Source organism: Carcharodon carcharias, chromosome 12 (genome assembly GCF_017639515.1).
Source record: "Carcharodon carcharias isolate sCarCar2 chromosome 12, sCarCar2.pri, whole genome shotgun sequence".
NCBI lineage: Eukaryota > Metazoa > Chordata > Chondrichthyes > Lamniformes > Lamnidae > Carcharodon > Carcharodon carcharias.
This window is the reverse complement of record NC_054478.1, coordinates 84,365,981-84,380,128: the sequence shown is the minus strand read 5'-3', so window position 1 is coordinate 84,380,128 and position 14,148 is coordinate 84,365,981. Positions and strand designations below refer to the sequence as shown.

The 14,148-nt window shown below is 40.7% G+C and overlaps 1 protein-coding gene across 2 annotated transcripts in view; it reads right to left on the bottom strand.

The window, feature by feature from the left end:
- Positions 1-1,574: 1,574 nt before the first annotated feature.
- Positions 1,575-14,148, bottom strand: part of mtx2 (metaxin 2) — a 66,466-nt gene continuing 53,892 nt past the window's right edge. For both annotated transcript variants that reach the window (XM_041201732.1, XM_041201733.1), the window contains exons 8-10: positions 11,317-11,442; positions 2,755-2,831; positions 1,575-2,083 (exon numbers count right to left, since the gene is read on the bottom strand). In XM_041201732.1, coding sequence (XP_041057666.1) covers positions 1,873-2,083; positions 2,755-2,831; positions 11,317-11,442 — 414 coding nt within the window. In that variant the 3' untranslated portion in view covers positions 1,575-1,872. The remainder of the gene's footprint in view (positions 2,084-2,754; positions 2,832-11,316; positions 11,443-14,148) is intronic.

Sequence of the window (14,148 nt, the reverse complement as noted above, 5' to 3'; positions counted from 1 at the left end):
ACATAAGGCATCAAAGGAATCACAGATGTAGGTGGGAAGAGACTGGGCAAGGGCAGGGAGAACAGAGTCAAGATAGGAAGGAATGAGTTTCGTGGGGCAGGAACAGGCTGACATGATCGATCTACTGGGACATTCCTGTTTGTGGATTTTGGGGAGGTAGAAGCGGGCTGTCCGGTGTTGGGTGACTGAGGTTGGAGGCTGAGGAGGGAAGATCCCTGGAGAAGATGAAGTCAGTAAGAGTCCTGGAAACAATGGCTTGATGTTTGATGCTGGGCCGTGGTCCAGGGGGAGGTTGGAAGATGTGTCTGAGAGTTGGTGCTCAGCCTCTGCAAGGTAGAGGTTAGTATGCCAGACAACAACAGCACCACCCTTGTCAGCAGGTTTGATAAAGTCAGGTTTGGACCTAAGAGAACTGAGTGCAGCAAGTTCAGAAGGAGACAGGTTAGAGCAGTTGAGAGGGGCTGACAAATTGAGATGGCCATTGTCACGCTGACAGTTCTCAATCAAAAGATTGAAGGCAGGTAAGAGGCCAGAGGGAGGGGTCCAGGTGGCGGGAGAATACTGGAAGCGGGTGAAACAATCTGTGGAATTGAGGAGACTCCTGCCCAAATAAGTAAACACGGAGATGAAGGCAGTGGAAGAAGAGTCTGAGAGTTGGCGCTCAGCGTCTGCGAGATAGAGGTTCAACATCGTGCCTAGCCCGAAATTCAATGAGGTGAGTGTGTGAAACAAAATGTTTAGCATCAGAGAGGGGAAGGTTAGAGGGTAAATTTATTTTTTATCCATTTATTTCTATTTTTATTCATTTATCCATGATTTTATCCCATTTTATATCCCCCGTTCTATTTTCTATCCTTTTTTTCCCCAGCCCCACCCCCTACAGGGCCATCTGTTACTTGTTCCATGTTGTTCTTTCACACAATGCTACCCTTGTTCTGCTATTATCACATTCTGTTTTCTTACCTTTATGCCACCAACAGCACCCTTTTTAGCACTAACCACTACCATCAACACACCCGTTGTCCTTTATAGTTCATGACATCTTTGTCAATCCCTCCTTAGCCCTGACCTATCATTGGCCTTCTATCCAGCTTCACCTGCCCCACCCCCCTTAACCAGTATAAATTTCATCACATTTCCACTTCTCTTCAGCTCTGAAGAAGGGCAATACGGACTCGAAACATTAACTCTTGTTTCTCTCTCCACAGATGCTGCCAGACCTGCTGAGTTTTTCCAGCATTTTCTGTTTTTGTTTGTAATAGGCTGGACTCTGTTGGCCACAATTGGACAAGTGAACTACTTACAACTGAGTGATCCTCTTTCTGGCTCATTTCTGGAGGTGGCTTTCCCATGAATGCTAATATGAAACAGGGACTAATCACTTTGTAAATGCAAAGATCTTCTTTCAATACATACTTGTTAAACCCAAAAAGAGCAGATTACCAGTTTAGGCTACAACAGCTAACATGATAATCCTCTAATGTGCAATGCAAATTGTAACCTTTTTGTGCTTGTGGGGATAATCAGAAGTCAGTGTTTGCTAATGTTTAAAAGCACTAAGATCAAAGAGGACATTTAGAGTTTTCAGATTAATCTTTAATTGACATTTCATAGACATGTCCATCAAATTGTTCATGAAATTTATATTTAATAGAAAACAAAGCACTGGGCTCATCTTGCTAACAGTTAGGGTCTGCAGATTTTTGTATAATGTTATCTATACAATATTACAGGAGACTAACTATAATTGTGTTAACCACACTGAACTTGGCAACCGACTCGTTAAATACTCGGTTTTTTTGTAGCATGTTGTCATGTTAAATTATTTTATTATTTCTGACAATTTCTCATTTTGCTTAGTCCTTCCACTAATTACTTTGTGGAAGAACCTCTTGAGCACCTGGATGCTGAACTCAGAGCACTGTCTTGATCATGCTCTTCAAAGTAATGTTGCTCTATTCTTCTACAAAATTTGATGAGGTTTTCATAATTTTTCACCTTTTCACCAAGTGCATCATCGGTTAGCTGAGTTGTAAGGATTGTGAACAGGTGACCAAACACCAGTGCATCCAGTTCTGTTGGCCTGCAACACAAACATTAAAAGGTTAGCTAACCATTTATTTTTGAAGGCAACGTTGAAATCTGTAGCAATATTCTGTCACAAAGAACAGGTTAAGGAAAGGTCACTGCAAGGGATATTAGCATACCACTCTGTTCCCCAATAAGCTGTTGGCATTTCCTAACTAAATTAAGGCGATCTCTATAGGTTTCACAGACACAGGCCATCTTAATTTTTATTACTGTAATTTATTATACAGGTACATCAGCCTTATGCAAAAACCTGCCATTAACAGATTAATTACATTTTTCCCAAATGAACATAAATTAAATGTACCAAAATAGTATGCTTAAGAATGTATGTAGGATAATGTCTTGTGACCACTGACAGTTGCTCTTCATTTCTGTGAAGAAAAAGAATAGGAGTTTGCCTCCCCTGCAGCTACTGTGCATAACAAAGCCATCCTTAAAATAGAATGTTGTACTTCAAATAGCAAAATACATTGCTTCTGGGCATTTCATCTGCTAAAGACTCTAACACTGTTGATAAAAGAAACTACATGGTAGTAAAATTCCTTTGTATTAGTGGCTAAACAAATGGAAATAGAGAGTACACAAAAATTGAATGAATACACCACTGGCCTAAAAAGAGCACCACTTTACTACTATATCTGTAACCATAACAATGTGACTTACTGTCGAGTAAAGAAATAGGGTTGGGTTCCCAGCCTTTGAGAGAGAGCCTGACAGCATCGATCCACATCTTCGAGCACCTAATAGTCACCCAGAAGGATAAAATCAGAAGTTTACAGGGTAATATACTGAAGTCTGGCATGAAATATGATAAAATATCTCCTCACATTTGGATCAAATACTATAAATACAAGAATTACAGTATTCTGCTTAGTTGAATACTTTTCATTCCAAACAATATTTGGAACTTTGTTAGATTTCACTGGGCTTCAAAAACTGCTAATTTTGGTGCCATATCAGATTCTAAACTGGGAGTATTTAACCTTATAGAACTTAAGAAAATGTTCTTCTCCACACCTCTTTATTAGCCTGTTGCTTTAATATTCCCTATTTAAAAATTAAAATATATAAGACGTGTGTGTGCGTCTGTCCGTCCGATATCATGGCTAGATCAAGTCATCCCCAAAGCCATTAGCAGTCATGGTTCTGTACTTAAGACTTGCTATTAGAACAGCTTTAGTATTCCATTATTAATGTGACAAGTGATAATTTTACAGGTTGTGAAGGGAGTGTTGTAATCACATTCACAGAGCAAAATATTGGTATGAGCTCTTTAGTAAAGCAGGAAAACATGAATCAGGCATGGTTCAAACATGAACAAAGGAGCTAAACTCCTGAGGTGAGTTGAGTGACTGTCCTTGAAATTAAGGCCGTATTTGACCGAGTGTGGCATCAAGGAGCCTAGTAAAACTGCAGTCAATGGGAATCAGGGGGAAAACTCTCCGCTGGTTGAAGTCATACCGAGCACAAAAGAAGGTTGTGGTTATTGAAGGTCAGTCATCTCAGCTCCAGGACATCACTGCAGGAGCTCCTCCGGGTAGTGTCCTTGGCCTAACCATCTTTAGCTGCTTCATCAATGACCTTCCTTCCATCATAAGGTCACAAGTGGGGATGTTCGCTGATGACTGCACAATGTTCAGCACCATTCGCAATTCCTCAGATACTGAAGCAGTCCATGACCAAATGCAGCAAGACCTGGACAATATCCAGGCTTGGGCTGACAAGTGGCAAGTAACATTCGCGCCACACAAGTGCTAGTCAATGACCATCTCCAACAAGAGAGAATCCAACCATCGCCCCTTGATGTTCATTGGCATTACCATCACGAATCCCTCACCATCAACATCTTCGGCGTTACCATTGACCAGAAACTGAACTGGACTAGCCATATAAATACAGTGGCTACAAGAGCAGGTCAGAAGCTAGGAATCCTGCAATGAGTAACTCCCCTCCTGACACCCCAAAGCCTGTCCACCATCTGCAAGGCACAAGTCAGGAGTGTGATAGAACACTTGCCTGGATAAATGCAGCTCCCACAACACTCAAGAAGCTTGACACCATCCAGGAAAAAGCAGCCTGCTTGATTGGCACAAAAAATCACTCCCTCCACCACCGACATACAGTAGCAGCAGTGTACTATCTACAAGGCACACTGCAGGAATTCACCAATGCTCCTTCGACAGCACCTTCCACTACCACTACCATCTAGAAGGACAATGACAGGAGATAGATGGGAACACCACCACCTGGAAGATCTCCTCCAAGTCACTCATCATCCTGACTTGGAAACATATTGCTGATCCTTCACTGTCACTGGATCAAAATCCTGGAGCTCCCTTCCTAACAGCACAGTGGATGTACTACACCACATGGACTGTAGCGGTTCAAGAAGGCAGCTCACCACCATCTTCTCAAGGGCAACTAGGGATGGGCAATAAATGCTGGCCCAGCCAATGAAGACCACATCCCTTGAATGAAAAAGACACAACAGATTTTTCAATATTGTGGTGGTTTCTCTTCAGGTACCATGCCCTTCAAGGGTGATAGCAACATTGACCTCCATGTCAAATTCTGTTCTAGAGGTGTGGATGATCTTCATTGGTGGCACATTCATCCAGTTTGCGAGGCTCTTTAAAAACATTGTTCCTTGTTTACCTCGACCTATTTTACCATCAATCTTTCCCATTAGCATCAGACTTTGTAAATCATGATTTTTTATTATGTGCCCAAGAAATTCCAACTGTCTTTTCCTAATCTTGGTCAACAGGACTCTTTTGGTCTCAGGTTTTACTAGCGCCTCTTCATTGGCAGTGTGACTTGTCCAAGATATCTTCATTATTCCCCTCAAAAACCACAACTCTTCAGCCTCAGTTCTTCCCTACATTGCTTCACCGATTGTCCAACATTCACTATTGTATGTCAAAATTGGTGTGATGTGGCATTCCAAGGTTCTCTGCCTTGTTTTCATGGCTATTTTTGAGTTGAACATAACCTTTTTTCCCTTTTTTGAAATGCACTCTCTGTCTGATGTTAACATACTTCCTAGGTAACAAAATTTGTCCATCGTTTGATCTTTTCATTCTTCACTGTGATTTTACATTCTGGTATGATTTTCTTTTTGGACACTCCTCAATATTTTGTTTTCCTCCACATAATGAGATTCATTCTTGACTTAAGTCCATTAAAACTACAGTAATATGTGTTATGTTTGTTCTAAAAAAACTGTCATGCATATATACTCAGACAATACAATCATAATTTGCGCAACTTCCAGGTCTTCAAATTCATTCACGATCAAACTAGATAAGCTACAGATAGATAAATGATGGTTTCACACCCCACAGAAATTTTATTTTGAATATTAATACCCATTATCCAGGGCATACCCATGATGCTTTCATTGTGCAGCAGCCTACATTATCTGACAGTCCCCAGAGAATGAGCAGATTGCTGTTGGGACAACAGAGCTACCTCATGTAACCATAATTACTGACACCAATTAGAAACCCCCACATTGCTCTTTAGCGAAAGAAATCTGCCATCCTTACCGGATCAGGCCAACATGTGACTTCAGACCCACAGCAATGTAGTTGACTCTTGTGTCAAATATATCATCTACAACATGCACTGCAGTAACTCACCAAGGCTCCTTTGACAGCACCTTTCAAACCTATGACCTCTACCACCTAGAAGGATAAGGGCACAGATGCATGGGAACACTACTTCCTGCAAGTTCCTCTCCAAGCCACATAGCATCCTGACTTGGAATTATATTGCCAGTGCAAATGTATCTACAACACATATGGGCTGCAGCAGCTCAAGAAAGGGACTCACCACCATCTTCTCAAGGACAATTAGGGATGGGCAACTAACACAAGAAATAATTTTTAAAAATCGCAGCAGAGTGCAAATACATTGTGATGCACTTTGACCTTCCAGTCAAAGGGAAGGACAGGAACTTGGAAAAGGCCCTGTTAAGTGAAATTAAGAGTAAGGAGGACTAGAAGGTCTTCTTCAGACTTTTTCCTGTTCCACACCCCTAGATTTTTGGGGTTTTTCCTTTAGCTTGGGACTGGCTATCTGTCTCCTTTGCTCCAGTCTCTCACATGAGTCAAACATGGACAAGGGAGCCTCCTGTTGATTTACCACCTGCTGCCCTCCCTCAATGATGAATCAGTATTCCTCCATGTTGAACACTATTTGAAAGAAGCACTGCGTGTAACAAGGGCACAGTGTACTCTGGGTGAGGGACTTCAATGTTCATAAATAGCATCACTACTGAACAAGCTGGTTGAGCCCTGAAGGACATATCCATCAAACGGGGCCTGCAGCAGGCAATGAGAGAACCAAAATAAGGGAAAAATCTACCTGCTGCAGTTGCATCTGTCCATGACAGTATTAGTAGTAATGACCATTACACAGTCCTATCTTCACATCGAGGACTCTCTCTATCATGCTGTGCAGCACTACCATTATGCTAAATGGGATAGAGTGCGAGTGAGCAAGAGCATTAGAGGCAAAACTCCCGAGCTGAAGAATAGAAGAACCAGAAAACTTCTGACCGGAGGTGGCCATGCAGATGATGTCCAAATTGAACAGGAGTTTACAATCGAGGTGGAGATTTGAAGGGAAATCCTTTCCCAAAACAAGCAGAAAAGCCCAAAAAATCTCAATCCTTATACAAATGATTGAAACAGTACTCAGTCCTAGTGGTTAATCTTTCAATTTTTAAGTGTCTGACTTATCTTACTGGGGTGTATGTCAAAATGAAGGAAAGTGGAGTTATGACATTTGATTTAGAGTATAAGTAACTGTTCTGTTTCTACTTTTAACATCTTTAACATAACTATTTAAGGTAATGTAATTATTACTATTCATTTTCTTTGGTTTTTGTGTGGTATGATTCTTTTGATTTAAACCATGAACCTCATGGCTTCTTTCTTTTGCAAAGTATCTATGTTTCGGATTCTAAAAAAAAAACCAAATACATCTACAGAGTTCATAACACCATTCCTAACAAAAATTGATCAATTTCAGTTGACCAAGCATCTTTTGGGTGCAGCTGTTCCAGGTTTCTACTTTCTGAATACAAAAGAAAAAGTGGTTTGTTTCCACTCCTAAATGGCTCAATTCCAATTTTAAGATTATGCCATCTTGTTCTGGGTTCCCACAGCAGGTCAACTGGTTATCCATTAGATCACTTCTCAATTTTCTAAATTCAGAGGAATGCAAGCGCTTTATATTGAGCTACTCCGACATCAGGAATAACCTGATTATTGTAACTTTAACCCTAAATTAAGTTATTGGCCAGGATTTTCCGACCCCATCATGGGCGTGACCTACCGCAGGCGAGACAGCGCCCCAGCCAGAAGTCCATTGACTTACGGCGGGACTGGACGATCCCGGCGGTGGGCGGGTGCAGAAAATCCCACCCATGAAATCTAAAAAGCCCAAAATCCAATTTATCTAAGAATAAATACAAATATATTCTTCTGTCTCGGTGTTTAATTTTTAAATCTGATTTTCAGTGTGTGAAAACTATCTTTAAATGACTGGCTTTCCAGTAAACCAAATATACAGATTTTGAAGATTGCCATAGTCACACCATAGATGTAATTAGGGAAATGCACCAACACTTGGAAAACTAAATGCCAACGATTCTGATCAACAGTTCAGACCTACATTTGTCAATGCTGCCCCAATGATTCTCATTTCTTTTATTTGCCTGAGAATCACTGAATAATTTGCCATATAAACAATGTGATAGCATAATTTTGTTTGCCAGAAAGGCCAATATTTTGTCAATGAATGTTTTCCTGCATTGAAGCGGCAGGATAATGTAATAGTACTAAATTATTCTATCTTCACCACAATGCCAAGAATTAACTGTCAGGCAAATAGAGCATATTATAATAATAGAGGGTGTGAAGTGCTTGATTTCAATCCAAGAGCTAAGGACTATCCGTGAACAGTTCAAACTATACCCCGAATTAATCACTCACGTTTAATAATACACTATCCTAAACACAAAATCCCTTTGAATGTCATAAGTTGCAAGCTAAATATAAGTGAGAAGGTATCTTCATTCATCCATTTAGAAAAGTTTGCTATCATTTATGATGGAGAGATTATGAGAATTCTATTTCAGAGGCTGACCACTCTTTGCACACAAGAATTTATTTTAAAGAACTTATATTTATGTGAGCACAATTTACAACCTCAGAACATCCCAAAGTGCATTATAACTAATCAAGTACCTTTGAAGCATAGTCATTCTTGCAACATATACGGAAATACAATAGCCAATTTGTGCAAAGCAATATTCTAAGAACAGCAATAACAGAAATGACCAAATAATTCACCTTAGTGATGTTGCCTGAAGGATACATTTTGGCCGGGAGACAGGGAAAACTGCACTTTTTCAAATTGTGCCATGGTATATTTTACCTTCTCCCAAGAGGGGAGAAGGGGCCTCCATTTAACGTCCCAATTGAAAGACAGTTCTTCTGACATATTATGTACTGCAGTGTCAGCTTAGATTGTGTACTCAAGTTTGTGGAGCAGGATTTCAACTCATGGCCTTCTGATTCAGAGATGACCATGCTACTATTGATCAAAGACTGACACAAAAGGGTTAAGAGAGCAGTTGTAAGTATGCCTGTCATCAATTTGACCTCTTGTTCTATCATTTTACCTTGAAAACATTTTCTAGATTTACATTTCCTATTTAATTTACTGCCAGACTGTAACACGATTGCCTCTCAGATTTCTTAGCAAGATTCAAGAACAAAATGTTTCTCTGTATCTTGGTAATGGAAACTAAACACAGTACTACAGGTGTGGTCTGAGTGATGCATCATAAACTTTCAGCACGGCATCCTCCAATTTGTGACCACTCTATTGCCACCACAACCACCACCAACCCACCCCCTCCCCCGCAATGGTTTCTAATCTACATCTACAAATTGTATTCAGGAACTCGATGTAAACTAGTCAAAATTAAATTGGAGTGGAAATTAGGAAATTAGTCAGATAAAATCGAAGTGGGAAAAACACAGATTAAGTTTAATACAGTTAAGTATATGGCACTGCACATTTAAAATAAAAATTGATAACATATATTCTCCATGAACAGTCTTGAACTAGTTGAGCTAGAGAATACTTAAGTGCCTTCTTGCTGTTCAGCAACAATTAACAAACCAAATAAATGCTGAGGTAAATTGTTAAATCAATAGAGTACAGGTTAGAGGATGTTGTGCTGAACCTGTACAGTGACAACTAATATTATGTGGATCATGTTACAGATTTAAGTAATAAATTGTCAGAAGAAGTGTGCAAGGCAATAAACAGTTTCACAGTAGATTAGCTGCCAGGGCCACAGGCTATGGCATTTAATCAAAGTGCAGGAGCAGTTTATTACTACACACTTTATAAAGTCAAAAAGCATGAGTGATTTTAAAATTGTAGCGTCCAAATTGCTTAAGTATATTTTTGTTAGTCAAGTTATTTTCACTTTCTTGGACAGTGTGACTAACAGTAGGATACGTCACGCATTGTGAAACTCTTCTGAACTTGAACTGAGTAGTGTATTTTTTCGGAATTAACATAGTATAGAACTGAGCTTACAGCTATTACGGACAGGAGGGGGGTTAATTTAAACAGTTCTGATTTCCCCTCTCACCATCCCACCGTAAACAAAGGTTTTTGATTTTGATTGCCCCCTTTATAAATGGCAGTGTATTTCCCAACCCTTTAGTTTTGGTGTGATCCAATTTCTATTAATAACCCCACAGCAAACTCCTGATAGGATGAACTCAAAGCGAGTTAGTTTATTTGCATACTCAAAACACAGGGGTGGGTGGGCGCGGCCACATAGCCCCTGTGCACTCATGCAATAAAAGAGGGATAGAGAAAAGACAGATTTACAGGGTAAAGACCACAGAGAAAAGAATTATTGTTTCACGTGAGTCCAGAATCAGATTCCAAAGTTGTATTCCTTCACAGACAGAAAGGCTGAACTGATGTCGGATAATTCACTTATCCAGTAGAATTGGCTTCCATGATGAAATAGGCACGCAGAGATGAATCAGTCTTGTAGGTGATGTGCTGGTGCAGAAGTTCCAGTATAAAGTGTAGATAGGGCTAGGTACTTAAACCTGGACAGAGCCCCTTTTTCTGTGCTGCTGCTTGGTGGATGGAAAGAAGACAACTGAACTTTGCAGCTCCAGAAGGCAATATTACTGGCTCCACTAGCTATGGTGGTTGTGTCACTTGACTCCCACTTCTTCACTTTGGCTCTGACAAAGGGTTTGTCTTGGTCCCTGAAATTGTTAATGCTCCAAGTCTTAAAGTGAGGTTGCGATGTCCTTTGTCCCACCAGACGAATTGGCTGCGGATGGCCTGGCCTGGCTTATGAAATGGAGATGGCCTCTGTATAGTTTCCTTTGAATTTGGATCCTGCAGCCCACAGGGTGTCGTCGGGTCTCTTCAGATATAATGATGAGCAAATGTCTTTCATAATGTCAAATAGCCCCTTTTCTTTAAGGTCACAGACAGACATAGCTTCAGCCATTTTAAAAGGACATTGTCCAGTTTTAAAAAAAATTAGCAACTAGCCACGAGTACGGATACACGTTTTTATATATTTTATAAAATTGGTGGTTTTAGCTCCCTGATACATCAGTTACTTGATGTCACTTGATGTAGTTCTCTGTTGTGATTAATGTAATCATTTAGTCTGGTATTTTCATTTTCTACGTCCGCTTATGTTATAAATATAGATTTTGGGAGTAAGCTAGCGCACAAATGAGGGAGTGGTTGGGTCGTATCGGGAGGGTAGCTCAGGGTTGAAGACATTCATGGAGGGCCCCAGGCAACACAAATCAGCCCATCACAAGTTTAAGCTTTGCAGGCAGTTGCAGCACATGTGTGCCCCAGAACTTCTTCAGGGTCCCTATGCACAACACAGACTTGAGTCCAGATTTCACTGCTCTAGATATTGGAAGATTCAGGCCAACGGGTTTTCAAGGGAAAAAAAATCCAACATGCGAATTCTAGGATAGTTCTAAAATATCAGTTCTATCTTGCTTAACAGGATTTATTTTTAAATAGCAAATAGCTTCATGCAACACAAACTTCTGTATTATAATCACCATTGGACTAGAATTGGAAAACAAAGTTATAAATACAACAATGGCAACTTCAGAAAAAATATTAATGACCGACCTGTTTAAGAGATTTTCCAGCCCATCCAATTGCCTTCATCTTGCGTCTTACTTCCCATTGCTTCTGATAGGCCAATATATGGTTTAAAGGCCAGGGGTATGGTGAGCCATATCTCGAACGAGTTATCTTAAAACATCAAAAAATTTGGTTCATTAAAGATCTTTCATTTTACATCAGCTACAAATATCCAGCTGATCCTTTAATCGGAGTGATACACCATTGATAGGTAGTAATAAAATTGAGCAATATTGTGATCATCTTGAAATCTTACAGATAAATGGTCATACCAGCTCGACCATACCAGACTTGACTTCTCATTCTTTCTCCCAAAGAATGTATTAGAGTTTCTAATTTTCTAACATTTATATTTTATCAGTGTAACTTCTGCATTCCTATCACTTGCCAGTCTTAAATTTGTGGATGAGGTTTCCTGAAAAACGCGAAGGCCGCTTGGGCTTTTTGCCTGCTCACCAACCTTAAGGTTGGACGGGCAGTGTTGATAATTACTTTAATTAGTTTTTTAATGGCCATAACAGACCTTGATAGTTCAGCGGGTGTGCAACCGCTTCTGGCATGTCGAACGAAAGATCTGAATGACGCATGGTGACGTCGGGGTGCACGCCTGACGTCACCATGCATCATTTTACACATCAGCATACTGGGCCCGCCCCCGCATGCTGATGTGAAAATTCTGGTCATTGTCTTTAGCATCTGGCACAGAGTTCATCGAATTCGTTCTGAGTCACTTTCGTTATGGAGTCATTGTAAGGATCCCAACTCTGGATCAGGTGTGGCACTTCACTTTTAGAATCATCCCTCCACAACAAATCATCTTCCCCTCCATCCATTGAATTGGATATTCTGTGTTTTTTGAACGATCTGATGACATTTAGCATCCGATGATTTGATTATAAAACCGCACAAAACATCAAGCGACGCAGCCAATATATCAGCATGCATCCACTTATTCCATTCAGTGCAAAAATGATCCTTGAATGTCTTATTGAGACACACACCTGAAGATTGAACTATGAATGCTAGACCCTGAGGTATAACTTAGCAGGCACCTCTTGATCTCATCCGTTATAAGGGGCAGAATATTGCACTTGTCGGGCAGTCGACACCCGACCTGAACAAGCATAAAATGACGCACGATGACATCTTTGCACACTCGTGCAATATTTCGGTTGGCAGGCACCCACAGGAGTCAGCAGCATGCCTGCTGACAATTAACAAGCCTATTAGGGCCATTAAAGTAATAATTAAATGAAATTTTTCGCTGTCCATCCAACCTTACAGTTGGCGGGCAGGCAAAAGAAAAGGCCAAGCAGCCTCTGGATTTTTCAGGAAATCTTATCCATGGGCGGATTCCAATAGCAAATAAAAATAAAATAAGAATTTTAAAATTTCATTCATAACCTGCTCATGTGAGAGAGTCATATGACGGAACATGTTTTTATCATTGCTTAAGTTTTTAATCTTTAATTTAAAAAATCTTCAGCTTCCTGAGGCATCTCTGTGCCTCAGGGAGCTTTTACTATGCGTGCCTGGACGCATGCATGAACTTCAGTGCTCGTACTCCTCCTACGCCCCCCCACCCTGGCAGTGCTGGGTGCTGCAACGTGCATTTCACGGTGGCTAGCCATTAATTGGCCAGCCAGCATGAACTCGCAGTTGGAGCCCAATTGCGTGCGGTGGTTGGCTTCCCCAATGCTCCCAGGACCGCCCACCGAGTCTGCCCGACCACGAGGAAATCCTGGTCATGGAATCTGAACATGCCCCACACTAATAAGCTGCATTTCTTGTATAGACCTCTGGGATGCCTGTTCTACACATTACCAATTCATAACTTCTCTCCATCTTCATCCAACCAATTGCTGTCATGGACAGGCACAAAAACTCCTACTGGGAACTTGATGTTCAACATGTTTTACCTTCTAAAGTTACCACAGGCTTGAATTTTGTTTTGTCAGCTAGGCAGGCTAGTACCACTGTGACTCTTGTCTTTTCACATCCCGTTTAACTAGAACTTTTTTTGAACCTTTCCACTCTACAGTTCAGTTGCTGGGCCTATCGAAATTCATGGGCCCATCTATGTTGCCAATGTGACTTAATGGGTACTCGTGTTTGTGCCGCTGTCTAATGATGAATTGTTGGAAATTGGTAATTTTGGTTTTGAGGTCTTTTGGTAGTCTGAGCGAGCTTGGTCTTCTGCCACAAGTTAGACTGTCTCATACCATTAAACGGCTAAACCAACTAGCTGTTTACCTGAAATCTTTGCTGGACTCAGGGTTTGACTTGGCCCACTTAAGTGCATATATCTGCATTGTAGGTGAAGATATAACCATTCCTATGATTTTCGAGAACCCCTTCCGATACATGTTTCTCAAGATCAGGCCAGTAGCTGGTCCCTGTTCTGATAGTGCATTTGGTCTTGGGCATCTTCCTCAGTGCAGATTATTTCTTTTTCCATTCTTGCAACAGTTTTTCACTAACATTGAACTCTCTTGCAGCAGCACTGTTATTTGATGAGTTAGCAAACCTTACAGTTTTTAGTTCGAAGCCAACTTCATACTTCATTCATTTACTGGAGGGCCCATTTCTGTTTGTCACTTGCCAGTCCATGCGCAGTCTGCTCCGTGTGGTTGCGTCTTAAACTCCCACGTATCTTCCTCACAACACAGCTGCTATCGCATGTTTGATCCCAAGCGCTGACTTAGTAAAACATGTAGTACTGGGGTATAAGATTGAGGCCAGCTATCAATGCAAGTAATATTTCATAGCTGAAAAGGCACGAGGTGGTGGTGGTCAACTTACACACTGAGTATATAT